Here is a 16,520-nt window from a genome sequence, read left to right as displayed (position 1 = left end):
TAATACGTGGCTCCGTGGCTGGTGTCACCACCACAATTTTGGGTTTTTTGACAATGGAATGGCCTATGTGGCACCAGGGCTGCTGGCAGCAGACAGGGGTTGGCTCACTCAAAGGGGGGAGAAGGTTTTTTTTCCCAAAAATTAACAGGGCTCATTAACAGGGCTTTAAACTAGATTTGATGGGGGAAGGGTGTATTATCGGGTTTGCCTGTGACCAGCCAAGGGATGTTGTACCAAGGAAAGAGGAACTGGGTGCTGGTAACAGAAGTGTTGGGTTTCAGCAAAAGGTTGACCCCTCCTACGAGGGCTGCACTGCACCGTCCATGACGAATTGCCTTATAAGCATTTTCCAGAGCGACAAGACTAGAGGAGCAGGCTGTGTCAATAGCTATGCTTGGTCCTTACAGAAAAGAAAGGGAAAACAAAAAAAGCTGGGTTTATACTGTTTATTTCCTAGAGTGGCTCTCCAAAGACTACAGGATGGGATCACAAGAGAAACATATTTAAAAAAAGTTAACTAAGAGCTGCTTCAGAACATAACAGGTAATCCTGATACAATGGGAGACAAGAATCACCATCTCTGCCTGCTTACCAGGTAACAAGGGATGAGAAAGGTGGAAAAAATTGCAAATAGTTTGGCTTTCGGGGTATTTTTTTTAAAATTCCACTTCCAAAGAGAGATACTGTAGCTTCACAGACAGGTCTCACCTTTTTCCCCTGTTCTCACCAATAAAAGTCATCCCCCTTCCTTTGCCATTATCTCTGTTGCTCTTCAGAACAATTCCTATCCCTCCACTCTTATCTTCAATGCCACACACAGTTGAAGTCATGTCTATGCCTTCGATTACATCATTTTGGTGGCTCTCCCACTACTTCCACTTTACTCAAAAAGAGCCAACTGTTGCAGTCAGCTTGTCTCTGAGCTAGCTGACTTCTACATAGCCTGATAACAGATAGCAGCCTAAAGGCAGGAAAGGACTTAGGCTTTTTTATGAAGGCCTCCTGACATCATCATCTTTCAGACGAATGCCAGCTATGCCCAGCAGCAGCAACTGAGTTACAAAGCATTATAACAAGTCTTATCACACAGTTACAATATGTTTTCTGCTTCTTAGATGCCTCCTTACAATAGCTGCATGCTACTTTCTCATCCCAAAAGGGGTCTATGTCATCGTATCCATCCCACTCCTCTACAGAAGCTGTGATACAGTCATGCTGAAATTGCAATGGCTGATCAACAACGACAGGTTTGGGGGCACTTACCTGTTAAGTCATAAAAGTAGGAAAGCCTGTTGGCAAGCATAGCACGCTGGCAGCCAGTCATACTGTATCCCAAAAGCTCTTCTGGATCTTGGCTTAGGGCTTCAGCAGCTTCTGACCCACTGGCACCAACCCATACACCTGTGTCTGTGCCACGGAGGGTGGCCGGATTGATACCTATAAGGATATTGGAAGGTAGATTACAGGAGACAAACTTGGGAGATATCAGGTACACTGGCACCAGTTCATGAAATACTACCTACTCTCCCTTTCCGGCAGGACTGCTGCATTGTTCCCTTACCTATAGTTACCTTTTATCCGTTTCAATTGCAGACCTTACAAGTCTTACTGGGAAGTCCACCAGAACTTTGGTATTGGCTTTTGGCCAGAACATACTGTGCCCAGAGACAGCTTTTCAGCTTAGCTGGGCGTTGCTAGACTCTTACGTAAAAAAGTGTATGGACTACAAAAGACAAGTGCTGATCAGATAAGCTAACAGCTGACTTCCAGTGCAGAGAAAAGGAGCAGACCAAAGGGGAGAAAAATCACAGCACTTGGAATGTCATGTGAGCACATGAACATCTATCTCTAGCCACACACAAAGCCCAGATCTGGAGTACAAGACAGAAAGGAAAATTCTTAAGCACAAAAGCCAACAATTGGAACAAGAAACAACTCTGCCCTGAAAAACTGCATAGCAAGCTCAACTTGCAGCAATCTCTGTTGTTCCTTCTCTGTGCTTCAGGAGTATTGGAGACAAGCAGAATATTCAAGCCTTCAGACTGAGGCTCAGCAGCAGAAGAGTAATTGTTAATTTTAGTAAGTCAGTACTAGTAAGGTAGTTACAACTCCTCCCCTCATGTGCTTCTTGTGTTCAGACATGAAACTGATTAATATGAAGAATAAACTTTCTGGTTCTGTTGGGTAACTAACTTAAAAGCTCAAGACACTGGCAGTGATGCAAGAAAGAGGCTTCTACTTCTGAAGCACACTGCCTGGGCAAACCTTCTATAGAAGCAGATCAAATGCCACAAATTTTCCATGAACCCAGCCAATAGACAAGAATACATCAGGCCATCTGCCATCCATTTAGACCACGGATGAGAATTCTAATCAAGTCAACTTCTTTTTGCACTACAAATATGCCTTTAACAAAAGGAATATTAGGGTAGAGCAGAACATACAAAAGCTCTAGAACCCTTGACTGCTTAAGCGTTTCTGTCATACTGGTTGTACCATACAAAGCAGATAGAGATTTGCTGGCAATCACTGTTGAGTTCCAGAGAAAACATCTTTGTTCTAACCCCCATACCAGTTCTTTGGTCTCCCCTCTACTGTGATGGCTTTCTCTTGTTAGAGGTCTCATCACACAGGTGCATGTCTGCACCTGCTGCAGAGACAATATAGCACAATTCTGTAGGAGAAGGACCTGGGCATGCTGACTGACCAGAAGCTCAGCATGAGTCAGCAATGTGCAATCACAGCCCAGAAGGCCAACTGTATCCTGGGCTGCATCAAAAGAACTGTGGCCAGCAGGTCAAGGGAGGTGATGCTGCCCCTTTACTCCACTCTCATGAGACCCCACCTGGAGTACTGCGTCCAGCTCTGGAGTCCTCAACATAAGACATGGACCTGCTGGAGCACATCTAGAGGAGAGCCACAAGGATGATCTGAGGGCTGGAGCACCTCTCCTATGAGGACAGGCTGAGAGACTTGGGGCTGTTCAGCCTGGAGAAGAGAAGGCTCCGGGGAGATCTTATTGCGGCCTTCCAGTACCTAAAGGGGGCCTACAGGAGAGCTGGGGAAGGACTTTTTACTAGGGCATGTAGTGACAGGATGAGGGGGAATGGATATAAACTGGAAGAGGGCAGGTTTAGATTAAACATTAGGAAGAAATTTTTCACTTTGAGGGTGGTAAGGCACTGGCACAGGTTGCCCAGAGAGGTTGTTGAAGCCCTGTCCCTGGAGGTGTTCAAGGCCAGGCTGGATGTGGCCTTGGGCAACCTGGTCTAGTGGGAGGTGTCCCTGTCTATGCCAGGGGGGTTGGAACTCCATGATCTTCAAGGTCCTTTCCAACCTAAACCATTCTGATTCTATGATGATTCAATGAAGTGGTGTAAGAAAGTGGCTGTGTGGTGCTTAGTTGCCCACCAGGGTTAAACCACAATGTAAGGTAAAGAGCTCAAAAATTTTGAAGCACAAATAAATTTACCTTGTCCAGGTTCATACTGATTTACAGTCAGTTGATCAGGTTTATGTTTGATATATCCCTGCTTCAAGCACTTTTCCAAGAACAGGTCACAAATTTCAGGAAGACCTAGTTATAGAAACAAAACTGTAAGCAAGACAGGATAGCTTTTTACATTTTTATCCCTTCTTTTTACAATAAATACAGTAACTGGACAAAATACATGCAAACAACTTCAGAGACACATGAGTCCATCCTTAATAGTGATCACTCTGCATTTGCTGTAACACACACGTCAGAACTGGGGCCCTGATCTGCAAATCCAATACATTTATAACATCTCACAATTAGAAAGGCCATTCCGCCAAAGCCTCTGCATTCAGAAGAGGATCAAGCCTACTCCTTACAAATGCAAACTGCACTGTCTCTGCACATGAATAAAAGTATATAAAATCAGAGGCAAAGTTGCCACCACCTACAGTAAAAAAGTTGCAGTCAAAAAGAAAAATTATTATACAGAAAGTCAGAAGTTGTGCAGAGAGCTCTCTAAAAAATTTACCTCCTAAAAATCTGTTACTGAATTAGATTTAATATCACACAAAAAAATCTGCTGAAGTTAAACTGGTTTAACAGGAATGAAAGTTCACCGAATAGTCGGTTTGCTATTTTACCTGAGGACTTTACTTAAAATTCTGTTGCAGGTAACACCCACAAACATGCTAGTAACAGCCCTTTCACAAATCTACTGATTTTTATTTTTTAATTGTTCTCCACCAATGAAGTGTTTATGCTTTTCTCATACATAAAATATTCTAGCTGTGAGACTAGAAAACAGCTCAAATACCAATGCTTTTATGATTATATAGCTTCACTGTTAAAATCGCAATGTAACCAGAATCCTTCTGTTGGAAGCTACATCCACCCCAGTACACATGCATCACCTTAAACACCTTCAAGCTTTATAGGAATTTAACTCCCCTATTTTACTATTTTTAAATCTAAGACTATAAGATGACTCACTCGCTTTGCTCTGACTCACAGCTCTCAGCTCCAAATAAGAGTATTCAAACCTTTTCAAAATTGCTTTCACTCTAAAGGAAATTTTATTTTGGTGTGCATCCAGCAAGTTTCAAGCTAGTCAAGATAAATATACACAGCAATATACATCACAAACCCCAAACAAATGAATAGGTAATTTGTAACACATAATTGTTTTATGAAACAAAAGCTAAAAAGGAATGACAATTACACTCCCAAAAGCCTTATTTGACTGGACCTCAAAGGGCAGCAATCCTTGGCTGCAAGTGATTGGAAAACAAGCTTCAAGCACTCACGGTAATTTGGAATGGATCCCATTCAAAAGCACCGTTCAGTGCGTGCTTAAGATACAGTGAAGGCTCTCCTTTTATCAGAATCTCACATATCTATCTCAGTGAGGCTTAAAGGCTTTACATGATGGTTCAAACATCAGCGCAAAATAAGTATGATTTAATATGGAAGTTCTCACCTCCAGGTAAAGGTTTGTCTTTATCAACATTGTTGTTATCATAGCAAAACTCATATCCAAAATGTTTTACTCTTCTATGCTTTAAAGTCTTCTGGGCTGTAAAAACACATAAGTTTAAAGTAAGCATAGACTACATAAAACAGTATAGCAATTTGCTATGCTCCCCTATTTCATCTAACCTGTTAAATCTAAATATTCTTTAATTAACAGTTGAAACAATGTATGTGACCCTTGTTCTTCATGGCACACACTTCTGCCTTATTACTTTTTGTATTTGCATCAAGCATCACATTCACTGCTGTTTGAAGTCAAACTGATGGTGGTTTTGTACATGCAGGAAGCAGAGAGCACCAATCTTCTTGAGCCACATTTAATGCATATTTATTCTTGCCCTGATCTCTGAATCTGGACTTGATTAATATCCTATGGATACAGCAGGATCCTTCACTTCCACCAATCACGAAGCTATGTGTTAGCTAAGGTCAATATAACCCTTCGTGTTGCTCCAATGAAAAAGAGTTATCGAGAAACCTTGAAGTGAATTCCAAGAACAACTCATTTATTAAGAGATTTAACTCCACACAGCTCAAGTGAAAGCACAAAAGCATCCAGAATGTGTGTGTCTCACTGACTTCCTTTTGATTTAAGAGAAGACACAGCTCCTGAGTTGGACATAAATTACAACGGTAACCTTTGCAGAACAGTCTTGGGCCTGGCATAAGCCACATAAAAAAGACTTCAGTTGTTTCTGGATGCAGGAAAATTATTTAAGTAAATCCATACCAGAGTATCAATTCAGACCACTTGCTCCCAGGAGTTTATCACTTGCAATGTAAAACCCAATTTCTGTAATACTAAGAACAAACACGCAATGATTTCAAACAATACATTTACCAAGATGCAGACTTCTTGTAAACGGGAAGGGAAAAAAAAGCATAAAAGGATGGAAGGTCTGGATTTCTATGGTTTTGCCCACCATTTTGAGTATCTTCATCTCCTGTCCAGTCAATACTTTCCAACATCCTCCTCTCTTCCTCTGGAGAAATAATCTTTTCAATGACCATAAGACCCGGAGGCAAGCTTGCAGGAACAGCATTCTGCCAGAAAACTAGTGTGTATGGAAAAAGAAAATATTGTCACTGTTTAGAGAAAATAAACCATGCGTTCCCTATAGGGATATTTACTATGTATGAGACTATAGTATAGCTGTAGAAATATTTACTTTAATGATACAATGGAGCCCTCATTGGGATCCTATTTGGTGAATGAATGATCCCTTTTTGGCATGACAAAACACAGTAAGGCCCAAATTTTGCATCATGCAAAGCACTCTAAAAATTTTACTGTGTAAGACCAACAAGACTCCACACTACTCAAATGACAAACCATTTGTGATTTTGCTGTCAAAATAATGGTGAGGAGAATTTCCCAATCACTTCAGGATTCTACCTGCATTTCATTTTAATTTTCCAGAACTTTCATGATTTACAAAATCATCAGATTACTCTGTCCAGAGAAGCAATCTGTAATCAAATAAGGAGGACAATAATGCAATACCTAGGTGAACACAAAATGTTGGTGATGTAGGGACATTCAGTTTGCTATCCTAATAGCTTAAAAAAGCTATTTGCTGGCAGAACGTACAGACCAACACCAGGAACCCTTTTCACTAGACACTATAAAAGCTTATAGGAAGAGCAACAGTTCTTGTCTGAAACAGCTTATAGTCAGCCATTAAAAAAAGCCTGGAGAGAAAGGGGAAAAAACAAACAACAACAACAAAAATCACCACAGAAATCTCATTGGGCCTATTTTCCTTCTTGGAATTGAGATAGAGATGACAAGACCAAGGCCACACAGAAGATCCAATGAACTGTCCAGAGATCTCTTGGGTCCCAATTTAGCTTGTTAATCACAAAACCTTCAAGTGCAGTACTGAATGGTCTGGAAACAACCTAAAATGGTTTCTCCTTTTGCCTCCAAGTAAAGGAGTTCAAATTAGAGTATCCTATCATGAAATACAGTAGCAAAGATTATTTTATGTCCTGAATCTTAGATTCTGGCTTTCATTCTCTGTGTCTACTTACAAAGACCAGCTTTTTGCTATATTTACAACCTAGGAAGTAAAAGCAAAAGTATGCAAGAAGTTGGATATACAGGAAAGCAGAAAAATTATACCTTTTTCCACAAAATTAATATATAGAACAATGTTTTGGCCAAAGTCTTCCAGTGTTACTTCTTTTCCATTAAGGGCATCAAAGGCTTTCTTGGCTTCTTCTGTTGTCCCATATTTCACAAATGAATATGGTTTATTTGGTGGCATTAAGAGTGTTTCCACCAATCCATATTCTTCTACTATCCTGAGCAGCTGGTGTCTATTCATCCCATTACCGAGACCAGCATTGGCAATAACCAGGCTCTAATTGAAGAGAAATAAAAAAAAAAAAAATGGAGAATTAGTGATTCCTATTGGTTCATTTAAAACTAACACTCTACCAAGACAGCAGCTCTATAAAGAAAAAATAATAAACCCATGAGTACTCTTTTATGTATTCTATACAAGATATTTACATTTCAATGAGCTTGGTATATGAGGCTCAGGCAATCTTTGTTTGCCCAACACATATTCTGGCAGAAAAGCTTGCAACCTCTATCAGATATACCTCTTCAATGAATGTTTGGTATATGAGGCTCAGGCAATCTTTGCCCAACACATATTGTTGCAGAAAAGCTTGCAACCTCTATCAGATATACCTCTTCAATGAATGTATGTAGTTACTATTACAAGAGCACTTAAGCTTCAAACCAGCATAGAATCATAGAATTGTTTTGATTGGAAAAGACCTTCAAGATCATCAAGTCCGACCATCAACCTAACACTGCCAAAACCACCACTAAACCATGTCCCTAAGCACCTGACAATCCTTTTGGCGAATAAATTTTTCCTAATATCCAATCTAAACCTCTCCTGGTGTCACTTGAGGCCATTTCCTCGTGTCTTATCATGTGTTACTTGGGAGAAGAGACCAACCCCCACCTCACTACAAACTCCTTTCCCCTCAGCCTCCTTTCCTCCAGGCTAAACAATCCCAGTTCCCTCAGCTGCTCCTCATAAGACTTGCTCTCTACACCCCTCACCAGCTTCATTGCTTTTCTCTGAAAACACCACAGTACCTCAACGTCCCTCCTGTAGTGAGGGGCCCACAACTGAACACAGTACTTGAGGTTTGGCCTCACCACTGCTTAGTACAGAGGTACTATCACTTCCCTAGTCCTGCTGGCCACATTATTTCTAATACAAGCCGGGATGCTATTGGCCTTGTTGGCCACCTGGGCACACTGCTGGCTTATAGCTGGCTATCGACCAATACCCCCAGGTCTTTTCCCACTTGGCAGCTTTCCAGCCACTCTTCCCCAAGCCTGTAGCATTGCATGGGGTTGTTGTGGCACAAGTGCAGCACCCGCGATCTGGCCTTGTTGAACCTCATACCATTGGCCTCGGCCCATCAATCCAGCCTGTCCAGATAACTCTGTAGGGCCATCCTACCCTCAAGCAGATCAACACTCCCACTCAACTCGGTGTCATTTGTAAGTTTGCAAACTTACTGAGGGTGCACTCGATCCCCTCGTCCAGATCATTGATAAAGATATTAAACAGAACTGGCCTGAATACTGAGCGCTGGGGAACACGACTTGTGACCAGCTACCAACTGGATTTAACTCCATTCACAACTCTTCAGGCGCAGCCATCCAGACAGGTTTTTACCCAGCAAAGTGTATGCCTGTCTAAGCCATGAGCAGCCAGTTCCTCCAGGAGAATGCTGTGGGAAACAGTATCAAAGCCTTTACTAAAGTCTAGGTAGACAACATCTACAGCCTTTCCTGTGTCCAGTACGTGGGTCACCTTGTCATAGAAGGAGATCAGGTTAGTCAAGCAGGACCTGCCTTTCATGAACCCATGCTGATTGGGACTCATTGCCTGGTTGTCCTGTACGTGCCATATGATGGCACTGAAGATGATCTGCTAAATAACCTTCCCCAGCACCAAGGTCAGACTGACAGGCCTGTAGTTCCCCAGATCCTCCTTCAGGCCATTCTTGTGGATAAGCGTCACATTTGCTAACCTCCAGTCAACCAGGACCTCCCCGGTTAGCCAGGACTGCTGATAAATGGTGGGAAGTGGCTGGTGAGCACTTCCGCCAGCTCCCTCAGTACCCTCAGGTGGATCCCAGACTTGTGTGCTTCTTAGTGTAGTAGCTCGCTAACCATTTCTCTTGGATTATATTCATTCTGCTCCCCATCCCCGTCGTCCAGCTCAGGGGGCTGGGTACCCTAGGAACAACTGGTCTTACTATTAAAGACTGAGGCAAAGAAGGCATTAAGTACCTCAGCCTTTGCCTCATTTTTGGTCACTATGTTTCTCCCTGCATCCAATAAAGGATGAAGATTCTCCTTAGTCCTCCTTTTGTTGTTAATGTATTTACAGAAACATTTTTAATTGCCTTTTACAGCAGTAGCCAGATCAATTTCTAGGTGGGCTTTGGCCCTTCCAATTTTGTCCCTGCGTAGCCTCATGAAATCTTTGTAGTCTTCCTGAGTGGTCTGCCAATTCTTCCATAGGCCATAAACTTTCCTTTTCTTCCTGAGTTCCAGCCAAAGCTCTCTCTTCAGCCAGGCCAGTCTTCTTCCCTGCCAGCTCATCTTTCAGCACATGAGGATGGCCAGCTTCTGTACTTTTAAGATGTCTTTCCTGAAGAATGTCCAGCCTTCCTGGACTCCTCTGCCCTTCAGGACTGCCTCCAAAGGGACTCTGTCAACCAGCCTTCTGAACAGCCTGAAGTCTGCCCTCCTCCACTCCAAGGTGGCAGTTCTACTAACCCCCCTTCTTACTTCTCCAAGAATTGAAAACTCTATCATTTCATGACGCTATGCCCAAGACAGCCTCCAACCTTCACATCACCCACAAGTCCTTCTCTGTTCACGAACAACTTGTCTAGCAGAGGACCCTCTCTGGTGCCTCACTCACCAGCTGTGTCAGGAAGTTATCTTCCACACACGCCAGGAACATCCTAGACTGTTTCCTCTCTGCTGTATTGTATTTCCAGTAGACATATGGTAAGTTGAAGTCCCCCACACGAACAAGTGGTAGTGATTGTGAAACTTCTCCCAGCTGCTTATAGAATATTTCATCTGCCTCTTGATCCTGGTTGGGCGGTCTATAACAGACTCCCACTCTGCCTTGTTGGCCTTCCCCCTGATTCTCACCCATGAACACTCAATCCTATCACCACCATCATTAAGCTCAAGACAATCAAAACACTCTCTAACAAGCAGGGTCACTCCATCGCCTCTCCTTCCTGGCCTATACCTTCTGAAGACTTTATAGCCATCCAATGCAGCACTCCAGTTTTGCATATCACCCCACCATGTTTCTGTGATGGTGACTATATCATAGTTTTCCTACTGCACAATGGCTTCCAGCTTCTCTTGTCTGTTGCCCATCCTGCGTGCACTGGTGCAGATGCACTTCATTTGTGCTACTGATCCCATCACCATTTTGCTGTAAGAAGCCCTAATTCCTACCTGACCATTCCCAGGTGATCCCATGATTTCTAGCCCATCAATATCCCTTGTGTCTTTGCTATTGCATGGTACTCCATCCCCTACCTCCATCGGGACAGCAGCCTGAAGGAGCTCACTAGCACTCCATTCCACAAACACTGATGTGCCACCCCCAGGCTTGTCTCTGGTGAACCTGGTTTTATCCCTTTCCCGCTTCAAATCTAGTTTAAAGCCCTAATAATGAGCCCTGCCATCTCCTATGCAAAAATCTTCTTTCCCCCTTCGAGACAGGTGTACCCCATCAGTCACCAACAGGCTTGGTGTCATGTAAACTGACCCATGATCAAAAAACCCAAAGCCCTGACAGTGACACCAAGCTCACATCTGTGCATCAAGCATACTGCAGGCAAGCAGTGATACTGGCACACATCATTTCGGAGGCTTCCAAAACGGAATTTTTCCAGAGATCTGTTACCACTAACAAACACAAAGAGGAAAAACCTTTGAAAACTGTGATTCTTTTTTTTAAGAACAGTTTTCTCATCTTTTCCAAGGACCCTTTCGAAGCCTAGAGAGATTGATATTCCCAGTCCCAACTCATGTCCCCCATAAATCAGGTTCACCAAAAACAAAGTATCAGATGCTAGAAACAGAGCATCCACTTCTGCTCCAGCACTCTTACCTGAAAATTCTCCCTCTTGTTTTTATAGACAACAGGGATTTATGCCCAATCCTTAGTTAACACAGATTGCTTCACAACAATGACCAATGGCTTAATTCTATGCTTTCATAGTGATTTATATCCAAAATTATCAAGGACTGCGGTTGTGAAGATTGTTGTTGGTTTGCCAAATATTGTAAGAAACAAGAAAATAGAACTTTTCAAAGGACTAGTATTCAATAAATATCCTTTGAAAACACATAGGCTTTTTCAAAATAAATTAACAAGTTCTTTTGACATCTAAATAGCTATATGCCATAACTGGATGTTCAATCTAATCATGGTGGTTGAAGGAAGTTTAAGTCCCTTTTTAAGGCCAAATGAGGATGCAGTCTTGAAGTTTTGATTGAGCTATGGTGACTCCAAACAGCTAGGAACAATTTACTCAGATTGACTCCATGTAATGCCTCTCCAGAAAGCTTTCAGACAATTTTTTCCTTACAGTCTATAAATGTTCTATGACCTTTTCTGAAGGCAGCTGTTAAAGTGTTCAATCGTTTCAAATGATAGCATTTCACTTCTCTAAAAGACAATTAGGTTTAAAACTGAAAAGAAGTATTATTTAAAAAAAAATTATGTAGTGAGTACGCCTGAGCTACTGTTGTGATTATGCCTATTGCGATGGCTCTGTTAACACTTGTTCTTAGCACAGCATCAGGCTGTCCATTACTGATCACATTTTTCAAAGCTGACCACATTATTAATTATTGTTATTTTGTAGAATGTTATTAATGGGGAGGCCCATGTGTGTAGATGAAACGCAGAGACTCAAACCAGGGCTTTCACTGGCTGTACGCACTTCATCTACAAAGACTGTCACTACACAACAGCAGCACGTACAGCAACTGATCATATTCTCCTGACTTTTGCATGAAGTCTGAAAGCATTTTCTGTATTCTTGACACAAGTTTATCACTAGCACTATGATTTTGTTTCATACATCACTTATTAAAATGTTCCATCATTTTTTAAGTTCTTGCTGGACCCCAAAATTACTCTTTGAATAGATTCAATGGATAATTTGGTATCTGGGGCAGTATCGAGGGGAACAAGTCCCAAATCATGGACCCATTTCCAAGCAACACTAGAAAAACACAGTCCCTGCTCCAAAGAGCCTACAATATATACAAGATTGCTTGGTCATTTTACCACATGCCCATGTGGCACGAAATCTGAGTGAAGACTAAGTGAAATTTTGTCACAAAAAAGTATAAAGATTTAAGTGATGTTTCCATATCTGAATAGGAAGAATTTGCAGGGTCAAGTTGACCAAGGCTAGAATAAATGATACTGCTCTACAGTGTTTCAAGCTATTAGCATCTCCTCACGATTGATGGAAGGAAATTATAAACTGTCTCTCTAGCTTCTTCCCTTTCTGTCTGCAAGTTCCTGTTACCTACTTTTTGCTATAACAGTATCTGCGAGGTCACCCTCTGATCTGCTGTAACTCACCACTGTAGCAGAAAACTACAGATCAACAAGTTGAGTAGTCTTCTGTAAAGTTCATTGAGCATCATAAGAAAGGAGAATTCCCTCCTATCTTGTCCCCTTTTCTGCAAGGGAAGTGAAAGCTGTCCCCTTTTCAACAGCTGCAAGTCAATCAGTTCAACTCCCACAAAACCACAGCCTAAATCAATTTAGGTGAAGGAAACAATGTGGAAAAGATTTCTAAGACAGGCATGTTTTTAACAGGGAGTTTAAAAGAGACAAATCGTACTTGATAGAGAAGTATAGAGGAAAGATACAAAAGCTAAAAGCCAGAGAAGAAAAGAAATCATGGAGAGAAATAAAAGTTTATCTGCTTCAACAAGATAACATTTCCCATGCTTCCTCTTCCTCCTCAATCCAAGGAACTACTGTTTCAGATTTAAAAAACAAAACCAAAACCAAAAACACACTTATCCAAAGGCCATCAAAGTCCCTCCACAGACATTAAACTGCTGAAGTACAGTTCTGCTTTGAAATCAAAGAGGGACAGAAAACCCTCAATCTCAGGAAGTGCATTTGGAGAACTGCATTTTAGACAAAGCATATGTAAGAATCAAATACTGATAAGCAGCATTTTCACACAACCACCAAAATCAGAACTGCCAGTCACCTGTGTTGCATGGGAGATGCACTCAATGCCCTCATGTCTCATCAATGTATGCTGAGCTCTGATCTGCTTCCTCAAAACCTTCTTCTTCATTTTATGGACTTTAAAATGATCTTCACTGGTTTTAACTTCCATGTTGGTTATCTGGGAAGCAAAAGTAACAACACATCGTAAGTGTCCTGCTTGAAAAACTAAATACTTCCATCTGCTTTAGAGAGATAGCCTCCCCGTCTTGTATGTCATCTCTAGAACAGCAATAGGACTTTTGATAATTCCAGATTTTATGCATTATTTGGGGCTGACAAAACCAAGACTGCAAAGTACATTCTTCCTCAGTCAATAGCATGGTTTTCCCCATCTCTGAAGTTTTGCTATTAAACTCTCTTTTCTTAAAAGGATCCCTCCCAAAAATAAAGCTTTTTATAAAGACTGCCATGATGCTAGATTTTATTTTCCAGTTTTTCTCTTCCTCTCCACTCCTTTATTCACAGTATCACTACACGTGTTTGCAGTTTTTAACCTGTCTGACACTCCTGTTTTCACATAGTAGTTTCAGTTAATTTCCTCTTCTCCAGAGCAGAACAAGAGAAAAGAAATGCATGCGGACCTGTCATGAGATTTATATGGTCTTAGCTTCTAAATTATTCATGCCTCACCAAATGCTTGAGTTGGAGATTAACTGTTTCCATTTCATTCCTTTTTCCTAATTGCCACTTTCAAGTGAAAATGACATTTGGCAAAAATTGCTTTTTTGAGAGTACAAAAATGTGTTCAATACTTACACGTCCAAGAACTAGCGACAAGGATGCTCTACACCTCATTTAGCACATGTCCCAAGGCCAAACTTAACGCAAACCATATTCCTTTCATGAGAAGGAACAGAAAACTGTGTAGATATATTAGCTATTGAATTTCTGGCAACACAGCATTTACCTACCAGTGATTTACTTAAGCATCACTGGCCTTCTCCAGGTTTTGTTGCATCTTTTGCTACTTCTGGCCTACCGCTATGTTGAGATCATACAGTACCTTTCTACATCCTGCTGAGCCTACATTCTTTACCTTTCTTCCTTCCCACTTCCTTCAAACCCAAGGGAAGAGTTCAGACCTCACTTAAGACTATGACAAAGCTTCCAGGCTATACTTCACCTTTCTGTTTTTCTCTCCCTATAGCATAAACCCTTACCCATATTTTAGGGGTTTCTTCTCTTCTCTCCCAAAAATCCTCCTAATAGTACAGGTGGGCAATCCAACTGCAGTTGTCTGTCCTCTTCCATTCTTTTATTATCATTGATCTGATAATGATTCTTCCACCTCATCCTCTCTTCACCTCAAAAAATGTTTTTGTTTCTGTTTTTAAAGAAAAGAAAAGGAAAAAAAAAACAGCTATGCCAATCACCACTATATTTACTTATTTAAATACATCAACTGCTTCAGCAGTCAGTCATCCACTTGCATACCTTCTGGCTTGCAAGACTGCATAGCTGCTTCCCAGTACCTAAACTGGAGACACAGTCATGATAATATGAGGACGTACCACAGGAAGATTGTAAAGGTAAAAAAACATTTCATATTAGTATTTGATGCAATTTTGTATTGAATGACTTAGCAAACACTTTCTTTTAAACAAATGCAAATATGCTAGTAAAGCTGTTACAAAAATATTAAACAGTTACATAGGAGCTGTAAGTATGTATTCCCTGTGACTGCTGCAGCACTACCATCATCAACATGCACAACCACTAACTGCACTGAAAGAGAAAAATCTGTAAAGAGAATCAGAATGACAAAAGCACCCACTGGAAATAACAGATTCTAATCCTCCAAAAACGAAGAGAATAAAAGCTACCAAAGAAGACAGTCTTTTGCCACTCCTTACCATTTGTTGGTTCTTCCTCCTACCCTTGCTCTTCTACTCCCAAACCCAATTTTACAGCAGTCTCAAATGAATTTAAACACTTGTCAAAGAAAATTAATTGGCAACAACAATTTCAACAACAGAGCAAGGGACAGATGAAGTGTGACTCAGCTGCCTAAACAACAGCATATAAAACTGGCAGAGATGTCCTACCCTACACTGCCTGGCCTTTCACTTGCTGCTCAAGAAGCTGACGACCCTCCCCATGTGCTGTGTCATGCGTGAAAACGTCACCCGGACGCCTCTAGCCCCTGAAGGCATCTCAAACAGCATTACCTGCATTGCTGAGACAGCAGAACCTTCCAATGGCCTCTGTCTGAACTGGGCCTAAACTCTCTGCCTTGTCTGTTGCATCATTACCTGAAGCACAATTCTGCAGGCACTGAAACCAACAGTTTGCCTTGATTTCAGAGTTAAGGAATCACGCTCAACTGTATAGAAGTGGGAAACTTTATTTTGTAGCATCTCACACACCCCCTTACAAAGGCCAACATGACTGCAGAAGAAAAAGCATGCAGCAGTGGATTACTCGTTACTATCACCTCCTTTCACAAGTATATAATTAAAAAAAAAAAAAAAAGCCCTTCCTGAAAAGACACTGCAACAGTTTCCCCTTGCAATGCTAAGTCAGGTTACAGCAGGTCACACAAGTGGCCTGAAATTACCACAACGGTTAATGTAACGCTTGTTAATGTAATGGGAAACCTCATCTGCTGTAAAGCGGCTTCTGAAAACGAAAGCGCACGGTCGCTGGAGTGGAGCAGAACGGCAGCTGTCAGCAGAGGGAGCGCCGAGCTCAGTTACCAAGTTCGGCAGTTTATTACTCTATTTTGGCTTGGTTTTGTGCTGCAGACGCGTACGCATAAACGTATACAGACGCTGCATACACACAGACACCAAAAGTCGTGGGAAAAAAATGAAATTCAGCAGCCCCGGTGCGGAGATTTAAGAGTTCCAGTATTGGCCAAGATACGCCTGAAGGCGCCAGCACACCCCTGCGGCTATCCCCACCGCGTCCCCCACCGACAGCCAGCGCTGCAACCGACACCCCTCAAATTCAGCGGTTCTGGGCACTCGTTAAAAAAAAAACAACGATAATAGGTGTAACAGCAGGAGTGTGCGCACACTCTGCTGCCCTGAGTAAACACGGAGGTGGGTGTAAAAGCTGCCAGGCAGACGCAGGGGCTGACTCGGCCTTGCCCGCCCCTCACATCACCTCACCCTGACAAGGCCAGAGCCAGAGCCAGAGCCAGGGCCAGGGCCAGGGCC

At 41.9% G+C, this 16,520-nt stretch overlaps 1 protein-coding gene across 1 annotated transcript in view; it reads right to left on the bottom strand.

The window, feature by feature from the left end:
- The window catches only part of ALKBH8 (alkB, alkylation repair homolog 8 (E. coli)), a 53,640-nt gene extending 40,172 nt beyond the window's left edge, over window positions 1-13,468 (bottom strand). Inside the window, exons 1-5 of the mRNA XM_009890911.1 lie at window positions 13,337-13,468; window positions 7,134-7,374; window positions 5,932-6,063; window positions 4,956-5,051; window positions 3,473-3,577 (exon numbers count right to left, since the gene is read on the bottom strand). Of these exons, the coding sequence (XP_009889213.1) occupies window positions 3,473-3,577; window positions 4,956-5,051; window positions 5,932-6,063; window positions 7,134-7,374; window positions 13,337-13,468 (706 nt within the window). The remainder of the gene's footprint in view (window positions 1-3,472; window positions 3,578-4,955; window positions 5,052-5,931; window positions 6,064-7,133; window positions 7,375-13,336) is intronic.
- Between the last annotated feature and the right edge of the window lie 3,052 nt (window positions 13,469-16,520).

This window comes from Charadrius vociferus, unplaced genomic scaffold (assembly GCF_000708025.1).
Source record: "Charadrius vociferus isolate BGI_N301 unplaced genomic scaffold, ASM70802v2 scaffold118, whole genome shotgun sequence".
NCBI lineage: Eukaryota > Metazoa > Chordata > Aves > Charadriiformes > Charadriidae > Charadrius > Charadrius vociferus.
This window is presented reverse-complemented; position numbering and strand designations above follow the sequence as displayed.